We start from the raw sequence: 17,851 nt of genomic DNA on the forward strand, positions 1-17,851 counted from the left end.
TTGTAATTTTTAATAAGAAAAATCCTTTGTATAAAAGTATCTTATAGTCATTTTCTATTCTTGTAAATTAGGAAAATTATTCTTATTATATTATATTGCAATTATAAATAATTGCAAACATAACAAATCTAACTTGATCTTAAAAAATTAACTTTTAGTGGATAAACTTAACAAAATTCATTGCTTAACTAATATATATTTCATTAAATTTTAATATTTTATTATGAATGAAATACAACTTCATATTTTCTCCAAAAACACATTCTCAGTAGTAATATAAATCACATACAATACCCTATTTTCGCCAAGAAAAATGTTTAATAATAACAAATGTTTTTGGCTTGTTCTACAAATCATCAAGCATTCAATTACAGTCTATCATTAGAATATAAAATTCTAACAGAATTTTGAATACAACAAATTTAAATATGAATAAAAGAATACAAAACAATTTTTAAAAAATTATAAATACAACATCAAAAAAGTACAGTGTTGCATGGTGTAGTTCACTATGGCACAGGTGGAAGGCTAAATTGTAAAGTGGGAGGAAGCTGACATCATAAAACCTGTGCATTCACCATCATTAGTGATGAATGTCAAAAAGTTAGAAATATACAGAAGCAGGATAATGGATAGATGTTTGAATGCCAAGGATGCTGAAGGATTACCATCAGCATGGAAATGTATTGCAATGAAAAAACTATGACATACCATTTTATAGATTGCCCTACTGTCAATCTGTAAATTTTTTCATATTTGACTTCTCGTTGTTTACTTGTAAATATCTTTTATTCATATTTAAATTTGTTGTATTCCAAATTCCATTAGAATTTTATATTCTAATGATAAAATGTAATTCAATGCTTGAAGATGGTTTATAAAACAAACCAAAAACGTTTGTGATTATTAAATCTTTTCCTTGGCAAAATAAGTTGTTGTATGTGATTTACAGCTTCATAATTTATTCATAGAAACTAGATTTTATTCAATTCAATATAAAAATTATATAAATATAACCTCATTAACCTTCAACCCTACTTCTCTTACAGAAAACTACTATTTCTTTAGAGAAAAAGACCACTATAAAGAAATAGTTATTTTCTATGAGTATTATATAAATTAAGGCATTGTTTCTGATAAATTTTAATAGGCATTATTGTTTTGAGGAATGCTTTAAAGCCATTAAAAAGTGGTGTTCCATATATTAAGCAAACTAAACACAATAGATTTAGAATTATTTGAATTGATGCATATTCTTTTGGTTCTTATGTACAAATAAGAGCCAAAAGATTTGTAAACGTGAATGTCATCATATAAACTCTCTGGTTGAGCACAGTTTCATTCTCTATAGGCATATCTCATTTGGAATGTAGTCAGCATGAATGAAGAATTGAAAACAACATTCCAACTTTCATTATTGATAAGAAATTAGAGAGATCAGGATTAGAATTAAACTGTTCTATATGGCAATAGGTCAGACACTTTATTGTAACATCATCTGATAGACTTTTATGTAAAACTTCAATATTCATTTTATATATCAATCTATTACTATACACTAGAATAAATATATTTCAAAATATATCATACACTTTTAATAAAACTGTAGACCATGCCAATAGGAGTAAAAAAAGTCAAACAAATCAATGGTTTGTATATGACCCTTCATGAGATATAGCAATGGATCCAGGCTGCTTGTTAAACACGCAGTAGGTTTAATGAAGTACATAGCGTGATTCCAATCACACCCCAGAAGCAATCAGTGCAATGGCATTTCTCGTGTTTTATGAGGTTTTAGTCCAATAAAATGGTAAATAGTTGATTTTTAGCATTGTTTTGAAAAATAGTTCCAGATTCTTTCACTTTTATCTTTTACCCCATTTTTTGATTGTCTTCAAAATTCCACAGACCAATTTCAGGGGATATATCTTGCAAAGGATCACATATAGACTGTTGGTTCCTTTGACTTTTTTAACTCCTACAGGCATGACCTACAGCTCTGATAAGGTCCTAACAGTTTCGTTCATAGCTGCAATTTTACCAAACTTTATGCATAAAACTAAGAAATTAAGTATATGAATTTGATTATATTATTATTTTCTTTGGTAAAAATACTTAATATCTCTATTAGAAGCAGTCTAATGATCATTTAATAAGCTATTTAATGTAGGTGTACTGCCAGTTATCTCACAATTCAGTTGTTTATAAAATTAAATTAATTCTAAAATTCTATTTACTTTAATATTTCAAGCTGATTAATAACTGATTATTATTGGATAAATTATACATATATTACTTAACATACTATAAAATAATGTTTACACAAACTCAAAAATATATTAGCAGTAAAATGCATAACTAATATATAATTACATCACACTTATAATCCTAAAATATACTAAATATATTTATCAAAGAATGCTTAGTGGCTTCACCACTATTAGTTTTTGAATGAAAAAATACTTTTTATCTTGCATTTTCTACATTTGTATCATTGTCTATAAAATTAACAAACTGAAATCTTATCCAAGAGGTTGAATATCATTAAATTATTATTTTATATACAAATTACTTCACTTATGGCTGTTCTAGGTAGTCTCAGAAACACTTAAATTTCAAACACTCCAAAAAAACCTTAAAAATTGCATTAAGCATTTTAATTTCTAACATTATTGGCTGTATTTTAACGATCTTTCTCAGGAGAAACTTACAAAACGAACAATGATTGCATTTGAAGAAAATGATAAATTTTAAATTTTCCAGAATAAACAATTTAAATGTTAGTATCAGAACTTACAAAAAATCAAATATATACTATAAATTAAATTTTTACATACACAAATTAACTACAAATCACTTTTTTTAATATATGACTAATCATTACCAATTTAATTATAAAAAACATTTCTAATGAATTTTAAATATAGCATCATTTGTAATGGTGCAATAGTATATATTCATAGAAAAGTACAGTACATACCATATTTAGTTGCATATAAGACGAAACTTTTATTAATTTATCACTGCTTAAAAAACCTAGGTCATCCTATATATGCGAACGAAGGATTCTTTGCATTTTTGCAATAATTTTTGTGAACCGTCTTTGCATTTTTTACCAGATGCATGCTCTCTGATGTTTAAAAACAAAACTATTTTATCTGGGTCATTTGAATAGTTCTCATGTATTGTCAGCAGTAAAAGTGAATATCAATAGGAAAAGCAAAGCTTTTGAATTGAATTCCAAATTAAAATTCCAAAATCAGCTCACCAGTGATCAAGCAGTTCTGTTCCCTGAACATCAGGAGTTCAGATGTGGGTTTGCACTTCGCCAGGACAGGCTGGCCACGTGGAGTTTTCTGGGTTTTCTCCATATCTGTAATGCCTGAATAGGGTCAGTTACCCTTAAAAAGACACCCCGAGGCAGATCACCCAAGTGTTGCATTACCGTAACTTAACAAAGCAAACAAACAAAATTCCAAAATCACACGGGAGCCCAGTATAAGTTTTAATCTATTCCCATGTGAAAACAGATAATTATTCAGAAACCAGAATTCAGAGAAACTCATAAGTGTAATCGACAGAGTAGATTAGACTGTTAAGAATTGGAAAAAGGTTTCTGATTGCGAAACTTTACACAAACAAATTATATTGTTGATTTTACAAGATTTTTCCTTAAAGTCTAGTAATTTTTGCAGGACAATACGTGCATTTGATAATATTTTGTTTGTGATTAAACAAAATAAAATTAGAATTCTATTAATATATTTAATTTTCTTTATTTTGATCTTTAAAGTCACATCTCATCCTACCTGTGAGATTGTCTTATACCCAAGTAAATACGGCAAATAAAAATAAATTTTCCAAAGAAAACTCAAGAGGAGGATGACAACATTCAACGACATCACATATCCCAAAAAAAAAAAAAAACATATCTACAAGTGCCTTATACAAATACAACATTGCCACATAGAAAATGTCTCTTATTTATAAGACTAATAAATTACAATTTCACATATATAGAACATTAATTATATATATAATTAATTGTACGAATTGTGATAGCAGCCTTGGGTGCTACATCCCTGGACTGATGAAATATCTAGAGGAACAATGAACTTTTCAACATTTGATTTACAAAAAACTGCTTCTCAGAACTTCTTGCATACTAAGAAAATATCTGAGGGATGCTCAAGCCCCAGGACAGGTTTGTGTTACTTCAGTCAGTACCAGTCTGGTAGGTGATAACCCTCTCAGTCACACTATAAACCAGTGGTTTTCAAAGTGTGTGTCACGGCACATTGGTGTGCCCTATGGTATTCCAGAGAAATATGTGTCCAGATATAAAAATAAATATAGTTACTCTATTATACCATTTCATTACAGAAATACCGCTCTGTTTGTTAACACATCATTATTATAATTATTATTAATACATCATAATATTATTGACAAGACTATGTCTTGTTTATAAAATCATACTGCCTGCTATCTTATCAGCTTAGAGGTATGAAGGAGTACATGTCAGGAGTTGAAATTTGGCACAGAGTATTAGGTGCCCAAATCATGCGCGCATAAAAAAAACCATAAGTAGTCAGGAGTCCAAGAACTGAAACACAATAAAATACAACATGGCGACACTCTCTACAGACAGACGGTAATGCGAGATTTGCACATGCCTTGCTCATTGGTAAGTTGAAAATACGAATATTGTGAAATCGAATTTTGACAAACACGTGCGTTGGGAAGTTCTTGAGAAGTGAATGTTGCTAAATCGAATTTTGACAAATAAATCTTTGAAAAAACCCATTTACCTGTCCCGTGTTATTCCCCACATATTTCTGGTTGCCACATGCTAACCTTGATCGATTGACCAGAGATATGTTATTTCATCATCGGAATTTTCTGAAACTAGATGGCACATCATTATAATTTTATAATTTTATATTAATACTAAATATATATATATTTCATTTGTGCAAAATAAGAAAAATAATTTCAAATGATACAATGGCCACCATTATTTTTTTCAAAACCGGGAAATTTTCGCATTGACAAAAATTCAACCTGGGGCGTCATGCAACAGAGAAATTTCAACATTTGATAGGTTAATTTCAATGAAAATGCATTGTGGAAGACCTCATGGTTGTGACTGTGGCTGGTGAAGTTTCAATGATCACGCTCAAAACCAGCAATACCAAAGATGATTGGAAAATCATCTTTGGTATTGCTGGTTTTGACCCGCAATGAGATCCGCTGTGAGCGTCTAAGTGATCCCACTTAGTAGCGAGTCTCCGAGACATAGTCTTGTCCCAAATACGGCCTTGCCATTTTACTTGTTTTTAGATAAATACACCCAAAGAAAATGGATAGATTTCTTGAAAAGAATCATGATATTGAAGAATTTGATTCTGGAAGTGAACAAAAGTTAAGTGCAAGTAAGAAAGCAAAATCGCGGCATACTCGCAAATATAACGAAAGTTATTTAAGCTTTGGTTACCCTTGGACTGGAAGTGAAGATCAACCTTTACCACTATGTTTAGTATTTGGATGTAAAATGGCAAATGAATCATTACTTCCTAGTAAATTGAGTAAACATTTTAAAACTATACACTCTACTTTACAAGATAAATCTAAGTTTTTTCAAGAGATTGTCTGAACAGCAAACAAAAGCAGCAAATTCTTTTAAAAGTATAATGACTATTTCTGATAAAGCTCAAATCTCTTCTTTTCAAGTCTCAGAACTGATACAAAAAGTATGAAAACTCATACTTTAGATGAGTCACTTATTTTACCTGCATGCAAAACATTGGGCATGACAATGAAAAGAAATGAAAATAAGCAAGATTCCTCTGTCCAACGATACAGTATACAGGTGTATTATAGAAATGTCTTCTGATATAAAGAAAAATGTTTGCAGTAATAAACTTCAGTATTCAAATTTTGCAATTGCAATTTGATGAGTCAACAGCTATCAACACTGTGCAACTCTTAGCACTCATCCATTTTATTAACGAAGATCAAATAGTAAATCAGTTTCAATTTTTGCAAAGAATTAAGTGTGTCTACAAAAGGCGAAGACATTTTTAACATTTTGATAGTTAATATGGAAATCATGTGTAGGCATTTGTACAGATTCCATGGTAGGCTGTGTTAAGGGTCTTACATCTTTTGTAAAAAAACAAAATGAGAATGTTATTGTAACTCACTGCTTTCTTCATAGGGAGGCCTTGATGGCAAAAACATTGGGAGAAAATTAAGAGACGTTTTAGATCAAGTTGTTTAAGATGGTAAACTTTATTAAAAGATCAGTCAAACTGTGTTTATTTGAAAAGCTTTGTATCAATATGGATTCACAACACAGATGGCTGCTTTTACACACTGACATGAAGTGGTTGTCAAGGGCAAAAGTACTTACCCATGTACACAAGCTATGACAGGAACTTCTTGCATTTTTGAAGAGATGATACTGTTAAATTTTTGTCGTTCGGTGCAAATTTTGGATTGCCAGGTTACAATATTTGGTTAATATATTTCAATAGCACAATATTTTGAATACTAGCATGAGAAAGAAAATATTCTCACATCCACTGACAAAATGAAAGCACTTCAGAGAAAAGCTACAGATTTGGAAAAGAAAAGCTGTTAAAAGGTAATTTGGAAATGTTTCCATTGGTAAACAACACTTGCATAAATGAAACACTTCCAATAATAGTTGAACGTTTAATAAGTTTAGAAAAAAAATTGGGTTCTAATTTTCCATCACTTAACACTGAACAGTACAATTGGATTAGAAACCCAATCATATAAACTTCAAGTGATTTTGGTTTAACATTAACAGAAGAACTGGCAGCTATATCCACTGATCATGAATTGTTGATTAAACATAAGGAATTGTCTCTTGAAGCCTTTTGGATTTCTATAAAAGAAGAATATGTGGCAATATCTAAAAAAAGCTTTGAACATTTTACTACAGTTTTCAACATCCTATTTATGTGAATTAGGATTTTCTACCCTCAACAAAATTAAGAGTATCAAATAATATAAAAATAAATTTTTTAAAGTAAATTCTTACTTAGGTCAACAAAGAAAAATTTTATTTTAGTTACTTTTTATCAAATAATTAAAAAGTTCGCTTTTTTTTCCTTGCGCCCTCTGTCAGTCCGAATCAGCATATTGCTGATGGGCATCACAGTTTAAATTTAATTAATTAATGAATTAATATTTGAAAAACTGTATTAACATCAAGTGTCATCCACTACAAGTTTAAAAAAATGTATTTGAACTTGAGTGGATGAATAAAAAGTATTTTATTAACAATTGAAAATTTGAACAAGATGTATCTTATATATAAAATTCTCATGTCACAATGTTAGTTACCTTACTCCTCCAAAACGGCTTTACCGATTTTTACCAAATTTTATATGCATATTCAGTAGGTCTGAGAATCGGCTACTATCTATTTTTCATACCCCTACACCATTTCCCCCCTTTCAAAAATATATTTATATATGAGATTAAGGCTTTTATGTCCAACAGATGGCGCTAACTTCCGACGACCTAAGTTTGCTTTTCTGTGAGCATTATGCTTTTCTGTGAGAATGGACTAAAGCAGATCATTTTCTATCTATCTATATAAATAAAATATAACGTTCGTTTGTTCCTACCGATTCCTTTGAAATTTTGACACAACGTTGCATTCGAATACGCACGTGTTTTTATATAATATACATGTCGAAATTCCCCCCAGTGGGGGGAGATGGACGGGATTAAGGCTTACCGTGAAGAACTCGGCTTCTATTATACTATTTTACATGCGGTTTTTTCGTTTTTAATTGCGTTTTAATAGGTTACGTCAACAGAATATACACTAAAAAGGGATTTTTCGATATTCCCCAGCAGGAAAAGTGACGGGATTAAGGCTTACTGTGAAGAACTCGGCTTTTATTATACTATTTTAGATGCGTTTTTGATTGCGTTTTAATAGGGTACGTCAAGAGAATGTACACTAAGAAGGGATTTTTTGAAATTCCCCCACGGGGGAAGTGTTATACATTTATAATAGATACATTTTGAGCCACAGCAACGCGTGGCCGGGTCAGCTAGTAATATATATATATACAGGGTGGGCCAATGAAAACGAAACGGCAGAGTGTTCGTGTTTGTCCAAGCAAATCGCTCGGACAGGTCGATTTTATTCTTGAGGGGACATCTTAAGCAATAAAGTTTTTGCAAATCTGAATATTAACTAAACAAACATTTTTTTTGAAATAAATGTTTGTTTAGTTAATACAAAATAAATGAATTTTTAAAATTTTTTGTTGTCTGTTGTATTCAGAATTGCAAAAACTTTATTGCAAAAGATGTTCCCTCGAGAATAAAATCGACCTGTCCGAGCAATTTGCTTGGACAAACACGAACACTCTGCCGTTTCGTTTTCGTTGGCCCACCCTGTATATATAGGGAGAGTGTGAACTAATAGTAGGAATTTAAAAAAGAGAGGAATTCTTCAATGTATTGACAAAGAAATGAGTTTGCCTTTCAAATATATGCCCAAACATTAAAGAAATCACTAGAACACATCAGGTTCATGTTTCTCATAAACACAAGAATGAAAAAACTTAACACATTTGCACGGGACCTGCCGAATTTACTAAATCTTAATGATGTATCTGTATATATAAAAAGATAACGTTTTTGGTTGTTTTTTATTTTTTAACCCCTCTTTTTTACAAATTCTAAAAAGCATAACTCAAAAAACGTAGCGTAAAAATGTCTTTTAATGTCAGAATAAATTTAATTTTGTCATATTTATTTCATTTAATTACCATAAAAGCATGCTTGGACTTTATATTTTTTTTTCCTTAATATTTGACTTAATTATTATAATGTATTTCTCAGAAATCTGTAGACAAAAAGAAATCTGACTTCAAAAAGTTTGAGAACCACTGCTATAGACTGAGGCTTCTAGCTTTGGATTTATTGGGCTGCAATTTAAAAAAATTGTAGACCTATAAATTACCATTGTCGCCTTCTCTCTGTCTTTCCTTAATCTCGAGAACAGTTAGATGGACAAAAGACGAGGCCAGATATGGAAAGATTAGGAGCAGGAGGCCCCAGTTAACTGTTTACAAACTTCTGACGCAACCAAAAGTCACGTTATTTCAATTCACTGCATTATATATATGGATGACCACTGGCTCATTTGATACTAAAATATCAATTGAGCACTGAAAAACTAAAAAGCCAGCAGGAAAATGTTAATAAACAACTCTAGCAAATGTTTAACATAGGAGAAAACACCTGCCAGAATCATCCATTAACATTTTCCTTCCAGATTTTTTTGGTTTTTTGGTGCTCAATCAATTTTTTAGCATCAAATGAGCAATCAGTAATACGTAATCGGTACCAGAGACTTTCTCTGCATCGTTCGAGCATCCTCATACCCGTCGACCTCATTCGTTGCCATCCATTTACTCACAACACACACAAGCTCCAGAACTTATTTATAACAGCTCGAACTACAAGTTTTTCCAGTAAAGAAAGATGAGAGCCATACTCCTATATGTATAATGGAAGAATACATCACATGAACGAAATTTCATATTTTAAAAGAAAATATGAAACTTATTCACAATTCTCTTTCACTGTATGACTTAATGTAATTGAGTAATAAAATGAAAGCATGTTTAAGACATAAAATTGTAAATAAATGCTATGAAAGTTCAGTCTATTTAAAACCGCAGATATATTGAAACATGCAACACGTACTTTTGTTTTAGAATGTAAATACTTACATAAACATAACTTGCGAAGAAGAATGAAAGGGAATTTTTATTCGCGATGTCGTTTACCAATTTGTCTTCGCCCGCTTGTACCTACGACTGCGCCCCCACAAAATACGAAATATCTCTCGTCTTTTGGCCGTAATTTTTATTAAATTTTTAAGACCACGAATAGTTACAAGTTAAAAGTAAAATATTTAAATTAATCTGTTAATATTTTAATTTTTACGACGTAATTACACAGTTGACCGTTTTTTTAATTTTAATTCCATCTATGTTTTTTTTTTTTTACCTCTTTCCGCCCTGTGGGCACTAAGAGGGCCTTTTTTAGTAGGCCCATTACGGGTTCGGCCAGACCCACAATGGGGCGCCGGGTGGTGAGGGACGGGGGCCGACATATCCGAACGGACCACCCCCGAAAAATTCCTGAGGATTATTCGACCCATTCGGATTTGATCCCGGGTCCCCCAGAGCGGTAGACTGCCACCTTGACCACTCGGCCATCCGGCCTGCTAATTCCACCTATCGTGGGTTCTATAGATATCAAGCATTTTTGTAACTTTTTTCTACTGTTCTGTCAAAAAAATCTTATTCGAAATTTACATTTTTCTAATTTTATATCATGTATAACAAAAGAAAAGATGGTGTATTTGGTTCATAAAAAAATGAATAACATGATGATTTTAAATTACAGATGAAGATGTGGATAAATCGAGAGTAGTTATATTTTCAATTTAATTTATCCAGGTTTTAAATATATATCTGTTTAAAACATAAAAATGGCACCTCTACCATCAGAATGCAATCTTCTATCATTTTAATGTTACCAGTAGAATCGCAATAAGTCTCTGTTATCTCTACTATAGTATTTGAGATATTAGTTTCAACAATTTTCAAAACAAGATAAGATTTAAAACTGTTATATTGTTATATATTGTGAATGAAAGTTTTGTATATAATGTTCTGTGTATAATATATCTGTTTAATAAATAGGTAATGGTAAAATAAGTAAATAAATTTGCATTTTACTGTTTTTTTTTTTTTTTTTGTTTTTTTTACATATGTATGACAATATAATTAGGAAAACCATAGCTTATCCTCTGATACATTTTCTGGTACATTTCATCCTCGTGAAGATGAAATCTGAAGACATATAAATTAAAGATTCGTGAAGGATAATTCTAGAATAAACCACATTTGTAAGTAGCCTACATAACATGCACTGTACGAATGTCGCCTGTCAATACAGCTCGTCGATGAAAATAAAAGGAACACTGAGTCCTTCTGTGTGCTTTGAAACTCCTAAAACCTTAATAATACACATTTAAGTGGTTTATCTGAAAAATTTTCTGCTTACAACATTATAGAAATTTTTCAAAAAAAAAAAAAAAAAAGCCGAATTAATAATTCGTATAATTGGCTTAAAATACTTTTCTACAGAATTTAATAATTAAACGTTATCATTCTAACAATGCTTTTGATGGTTATTGTTAAATAATACTTCTCACAAATAATGAAAATAAATCAAGTATTGCAACAGAATTTCGGGAGGCTGAAGTTTCTAATGGTAAATTTCGAATGGCATTTCATCCCGGGAGCACGGCTCAGTAAGATGTATTTGGCGTGGAACCTGGGGTCCGAAATCTGAAGACCATTTTATGAACGGGGAGATTACGGGCTCAGCGTAACGCTTTAACAATTAGGTAAGCTCGCGGTTTCAGTACAACACATCCTTACATACACCCCTCACGATAATATTCACAATTGAAACCATTATCTCATTTCTTCAGCGCACTCATTCATTTACATATCACGCATCTTCACTGTACACAACACCGTCACATAACACCTACACTGCTTCCCAAAATCCAACCCCTAGGTCCCCGTCCAGGGAAGTGGAAATGTCACTTGATGATTTCGAGTGGCAGCTAAAGGGGAACTGGTACAGTACACTAAATATTCACACTATGGCGTTTTCATAAGCTTTCCTGTAAAATTTTCTAACAAATGATATAGGGAATATTTTATAGAACTGAAACTTAATATACAGTAGATATTTTTTTTAAGTATACATTAAACAGCATTGATATTTTATTTGAACTGTCTGACTAAGATAGAGGAAATTAGTACTTATCAATTAATTAACACATCTAATGATCAAAAATGTATCTCATTTTACCTAAATATTTTTATTTACTAACGTCACTGATACCGATATAAGTCTGTCTCAATTTTCCCGGTATACCGTTATCGGTATGTTTTACAACCGATCTTTTTTATTTATATACTTATTTTCCATGTTTCTCCTTAAAATTCTTTTGCTACGGCGAGCATTCGATCGGGGCCATGGAAATACTGTGCTTTAAACGAACCCATGAGTAAGGCCATCCGGTATATACTCTATACCGGATGGCCTTATACCGCAATATATATATATTATATATATATATATATTATACTGCGATAACTTGCTCTTATAATGTTTTCTAGATTACTTTCTATTTTAGAAACCATTATTTATGCAGACTCTGTAATAATCATTATGCTTAAATTCCTAATAAAACGAATACTTACTTCAGTGTTGGATCCAATACTGTAGTTGGATTGTTAGGATGAGCCATTTTGCACGTACCGAGAGAAGCAAAACGCCAAATTATACAAGCCATTCGATATTCATACTCGAATGGTTCATAACGTTTGCATCCAGGCACAACAAATGGAAAAGGTCTGAAACCAAACTTCTTCATTGATTCCGCAGACGCCATTTTACTTTTCCGGCTCTGTTGTGTATAACATAGGGAAAGTTTGGTGATCGATCAAAAATAATCCCAAGATTTTTACACTTCTGGACTCGGTCGATCTTAGAACGTTGACAAATGCAAAAATTTCGGACTTTTCTTTTCTCTATTAGTGTGTGTATGTGTGTGTAGTGTGTGTGTGTGTGTGTGTGTGTGACTAAAAAATCCAGTAATATATCTTTCTTTTAGACTTACTTGTTATATAATTGCTATCACTGTCAATATCTAATAATATTGTCTGAACTCTTGCCATCCTACATTTACCTATTTTATTTGTCAACCTCTAACCAGTGCCGTCTTTAGAACGTAAGGTGCCCTGGGTAAGAAGAATGTTGGGGGCCCCCATGAAGAAACAGAATCAATACTAGATTACAGACCTACGGGTCGCTGGTGTAGCTAGCACAGGCAAGACCGGTTACGGATATCGTGCTATCACCCTTTAACTTATCCCAGAAAATCTGTTGACCTTTTTTTCTTAGCCAGTGAGATTTTTCACCCTGTACTCAACACTTCACACTACGTGTTGGAGGAGTAATTCAATCGTATTATTAATAGTTTCTTCATTTCAAGTAACCTATTTGTTTTCTTTGTAACCTTATTACTTTCGGATTCAGGGGCCCCTACGACCTCGGGGCCCTGGGCCCGGGCCCCGTAGGCCCTCCCCTAAAGACGGCACTGCCTCGAACTCATCATTTTCTAATCATATCTTAAGTTATTATGTGCCTCTAAATATGTTAAATAGTTGGAATTTCCTCCTTTTCCTCTAACCGTCTATATTTAAAATCCAAGAACTAAATTTACTGACTTTTAATCCCCTTCTCTAACCTGTTCCTAACCTTTTCTGGCTCAACTTTAATCTCTCTCCATCTCGTTAAGTTAATAAAAACAATATAAATTGTGAATAACATATATCATAGCCAGTGGCGTATCGTAGTGGGGCGGCAGGGGCGGCCCGCCCAGGGCGGTACTTTTAGGGGACGGCAAAATTTCACAATAAATAATAATAATATCTTGTAAAAATTTGAACCTGTACAATACACAATAATGATGATTGTTCTTGCTGAAAAGTTCTTTAGAATTACTGTATATTTTAGTCTTTTAAATTGAGATATCTAAATAAGAGGGCGGCGAAATTTTCTTTTGCCCCGAGCGGCTGACAGCCACGCTACGCCACTGATCATAGCTCTTTTCTCACTGCAAACTACAATAATTCACCTAATATTAATAAATAAATAAAAATATGGGCTTAACTTTGATAAACTCCAAAGCTACCACCCTAAATCCGAAATCTCTTCCTTTTGTAACGCTTTAAATCAATCCTATCTTAGTGGCCAAGCAGTCTTCGTTCCCAGAGAGTTTGGAGAGAGTTCCAAAGAGTCCCCTTCGTTCCCTCCGAACTGCGAATTAGGTCGTGAGTCTGCGCCACGCTCGGACGTGGCGTTTTCTGGGTTTTCTCCACGTCTGTAACTCCTAAATAAGGGACAGTTTCCCTTAAAAGACCTCCCGCAAGGCATCCCCTAGGCAAGATCGTCCAGGTGTTGCGTTGCCATAACTTAACCATACCAAACTATCCTATCTTAACACATGGTTAAACAAACATTTCTATACATTTCCATAATTAAATGTATATAATTCTCATCATTCCCTTTTCTTCCTGATTCAGAGAGTTCTCGAGAATCCCAAAGACATCCCAAATTAATAATGTTGTATTGGGTTGTTCGGAAAGTAATTTCGTTTTTTCCATAGAAAAATAAACGCAATATTCTTATAATAAATAAATATTTTATTGAATTATATATTGACCATTTTGGTCAAATACCTGTTGTTATTGTTTCTGGTAGTAGCATGATTTCACATTCATAAAAATTTTGATCGTTGTTTACAAAAAACTGATCCAAGTGATTTTTGACATTGTCATTTCAAGTAAATGTCTTACAGTTAAAAAAAATTTGTATAGACCGGAACAAGTAATAATCTGAGTGTGCCCGATCTGGCGAATATGGTTGGTGTGATAACACATCCCATCTAAGCTATAACAGTTTCTGACAAGTTACCAAACTTGTGTCAAATTTGGCGTTATCATGGTAAAACACTACACTTTGTTTGTTGATCAATTCTGGCCGTTTCTGTTTGATGATATTACACAATTTGTTTACTCGATGGCAGTACACTTTCTAATCAATTGTTAAATTGTCTGGTAAAAGCTCAAAAACAATTTCTTTAAAATCCCACCATAGAGAGCATCTCTATTTAATAACATGTGGAACCCATATATCGAGCTTTGAAACAAAACCAATTCGTTTTAAGTAATAATAAACGGTTCAATTTAATAGATTTAATCTCTTAGTGATTTCACGTGTTGTTAGACGGCAGATTGCTTCAATCAGTACCTTTCTGTTTTCATTGGCTTCAAATGGCCATCCCAGGGGTGTTTGTGGGACCCCAAAAAATCCCCTGAAACTTTTACGGACTTACTACCGACATTTTGGAGTTTCGAGAAGGGGGGAGAAATGAAAAATTACAATTATGAAGTATTGAATGACCTAATTATAAAAGTTCAATGAATTACTTTTTTTGCAAAATTAATAACCATAAATTTTCAAACATAAACTACTACATTTTATGTAAATATTTTAAATTACCTGAATTAATTCTTTAAAAAAAATTATCTAATTTCTGCTGCTTTTTTTTTATTTTCTGATGTTTGTGGGCTTGTCTTTCTTTTGTGGTGAACTTCATAATTGCAGGAAGGTTGACTTTTATTTTCCTCATTTACAGTTGAAGAAATTTCCTCGAGAACTGCACATGCAGAGGTAGAAGCAGTTTGCTTTTCTGCTAATGTAGAAGGTTTTTCAGAGACTTTTATAGGTGACTCATCTGAAATACATGTTTTTAAGTCCTCTTGATATGTTTTCCAACTTCTGTTCATATTCAGTAAGAGATCTTTGTGAATTGGATCAGTCATTGGATTTTTTGAGCCACATTTTTCACATGAGGTTTCTTTAGAAGCCATTAAATCATATTTAATAGTCTGCACTGCATCTAGGGAATCAATCTTAAGAGAGGTTCTATAGTCAGTGACAAGTGTATCCATTAAGTTGAATGCACTTTCCACTAATGGGCCATGGAAGCAGCTAAGGCAGGCTTTGACCAATTTAGCCAATGTAGGATACTTATAATCATTTGTGAAATCATCTTTTAAATTAAAAACTTTAGACCAATATTTATCAATTGTACACTTGACTTGATTTCCACTTTCATCAGATGTGTAGAGCATTTCTTTGGTGATATCAATATCACTCTGGTATAACCTTATTTCAGCTTCTACTTTTGACTTTTCATTATCACTAAAAATATGGGACATAAAAGATGATAATTTTTCAAAAGCTAATATTGTACTGGTTTTACCTCTTAGCTCTGGATCTAATGCTGTAAAACTAATTAGATATGAATTTTTAAGGGGTAATTTCTGTTTCATATGCTGTGCTGTATTAGTATAAGCTTTCATCAGAGAAATTTGGAATTCTTTTGCTATTGGATGATTTTTTGATAATTTCTTCAGGAGAGTGGAAGCTTCTGCACCAGTAAATATTACTTTGCTAGGTAGATGGAATTCTGGATTTGTGACATCAACCTTTAATAAATCATTATAAGATGTGCACTCTATATTTTCTGGCTTCATAAAAAAAGAGAAAAATTTTGCCATCAATTTATAAATACTGGAATGTATTAAATGAAGCATTGGTTTTTTTGTTTCAAATAATTTAATATATGTGTTGAACTCTGGTAATACTGCTGAATATAATGCCATATGCAATAAAGTTTTGTTTTGCATAACAAATAACCCATTTAGTATTCTTTTTTTCCGAGCTAAAGCATCCTTTGTGAGTTGTTGGGAATGCAAGCAAGAATACACCCCTTCAACAATTTTTTTCTGAGCTGCAGAAATATTTCTTTTATTGTATACAGTTTCAACATAAGAAAAATAATCCCCTTTATCAGTTTTATCCAAGTAGTGAAAATAAAATGCAATAAGAGCATCCCACAGATCTTTGATTCTTTCTAAAACACATAAAATGTACACCCACCTATGGTCTGGTCTCTTCAAGGGCTTAAGTTTTTTAATGGCAAGGGATTCACAGATTTTGAAAAAATTTTCTCTTTTACTGCAGCTTTTCATATCAAAATAGATGTCATCAAACAAATCTTCTAAGTGTCTATCAAAACATGAAGCAAATTTTTTTGCACAGTTATTAGCTGTGTGACATGTGTCACCATCAATATCTAATAAGTGGGGTGCTTTGTTTGATCGTAGTCTGGTTTCAACACCCTTTTTTTTCCACGCATGGTGTTACATGAGTCCATTAATACACTAATTAAGTTTGCCCATGGAATATTATTATCTTCAATAGTATTAACAACTGCTTTAAAAACAGCTTCTGAATTGCAAGATTCCATCTTTAGAGATGCAAAATAATGAACTACAACTTCATTTTGATTGTTGTCATAAAACTGCACCAATATTGCCAGTATACTTTCTTGAGCATTGCTAAGTACTTTCATCCAAATTTAGAGAAAATGGAGTCTCCTTTAAACTTTTAATGATATTTTCCTTAATAGTTTTTGCGAGCCCATATTTCATCTTATAACATGCAGTAGTCCTGGACATTTCCAACGAGTTTAGTGCCGTCTGATCGCGGCTCAACTGTTTGCAGAGTTCAATTAAATTGGGAGCTACATTGAAAGAAAGAGAATTCTCGGCGATAAACGAAGTTATTAATACCTCTTGGCGTGCTTTTCTTGTCACTATATCCAATGGCCGAGCATCAGTCTCCAGTAAGTCATCAGTATTTTTTGAATTAGCATAATTACTTAAAGTCATTGAATGTCTAATGCACTTTGAATATTTTATGTGCGTCACAGTTTTAGAATGATTTGTGAAAGCCTTGAATCCTTCCCCACCATACTTCAGCAGTGAGTTACAAAAAACACAATATGCTTGTCCAGCAACATTTATTTTCTTGCACCATGTGCCGATGGTATCCCCATTACCATCTCTCCGTTCAATCCAATTCCACCTAAATGCATTCCGGACACCTTCTTCTAATTGTATAATATCACTATTTATATCGAGAAATTTCATAGTGAAATTCTCTTGCGTACATAAATAAAAAAATATTTCAATAAACGAAACGAAAAATTTACACGTGCATCAATAAATGAAACGAAAATTTTACACAGCGGAGAAAAAAAAGTTGCGAAGCGATCAAT

General features: G+C 32.3%; 2 protein-coding genes across 2 annotated transcripts in view; both read right to left on the reverse strand.

Moving 5' to 3' along the window:
- shtd (shattered) overlaps positions 1-9,905 on the reverse strand; it is a 104,602-nt gene extending 94,697 nt beyond the window's left edge. The window contains exon 1 of the mRNA XM_067269128.1: positions 9,795-9,905. The gene's annotated coding sequence lies outside the window, so the exon portion shown is untranslated. The remainder of the gene's footprint in view (positions 1-9,794) is intronic.
- Positions 9,906-15,245: 5,340 nt separating this feature from the next.
- LOC136974361 (uncharacterized) lies at positions 15,246-16,058 on the reverse strand. The gene has a single exon (XM_067269214.1). It carries the CDS (start codon positions 16,056-16,058, stop codon positions 15,246-15,248), a length of 813 nt encoding a protein of 270 aa, XP_067125315.1.
- Positions 16,059-17,851: the final 1,793 nt, after the last annotated feature.

Source organism: Centruroides vittatus, unplaced genomic scaffold (assembly GCF_030686945.1).
Source record: "Centruroides vittatus isolate TY-2023 unplaced genomic scaffold, ASM3068694v2 contig_347, whole genome shotgun sequence".
Taxonomy (NCBI): domain Eukaryota; kingdom Metazoa; phylum Arthropoda; class Arachnida; order Scorpiones; family Buthidae; genus Centruroides; species Centruroides vittatus.

What these genes read in the sequence shown, in the direction of transcription:
- LOC136974361 (XM_067269214.1), bottom strand. Translation starts at nt 16,058, where the DNA reads ATGAAACAGAAATTACCCCTTAAAAATTCATATCTAATTAGTTTTACA.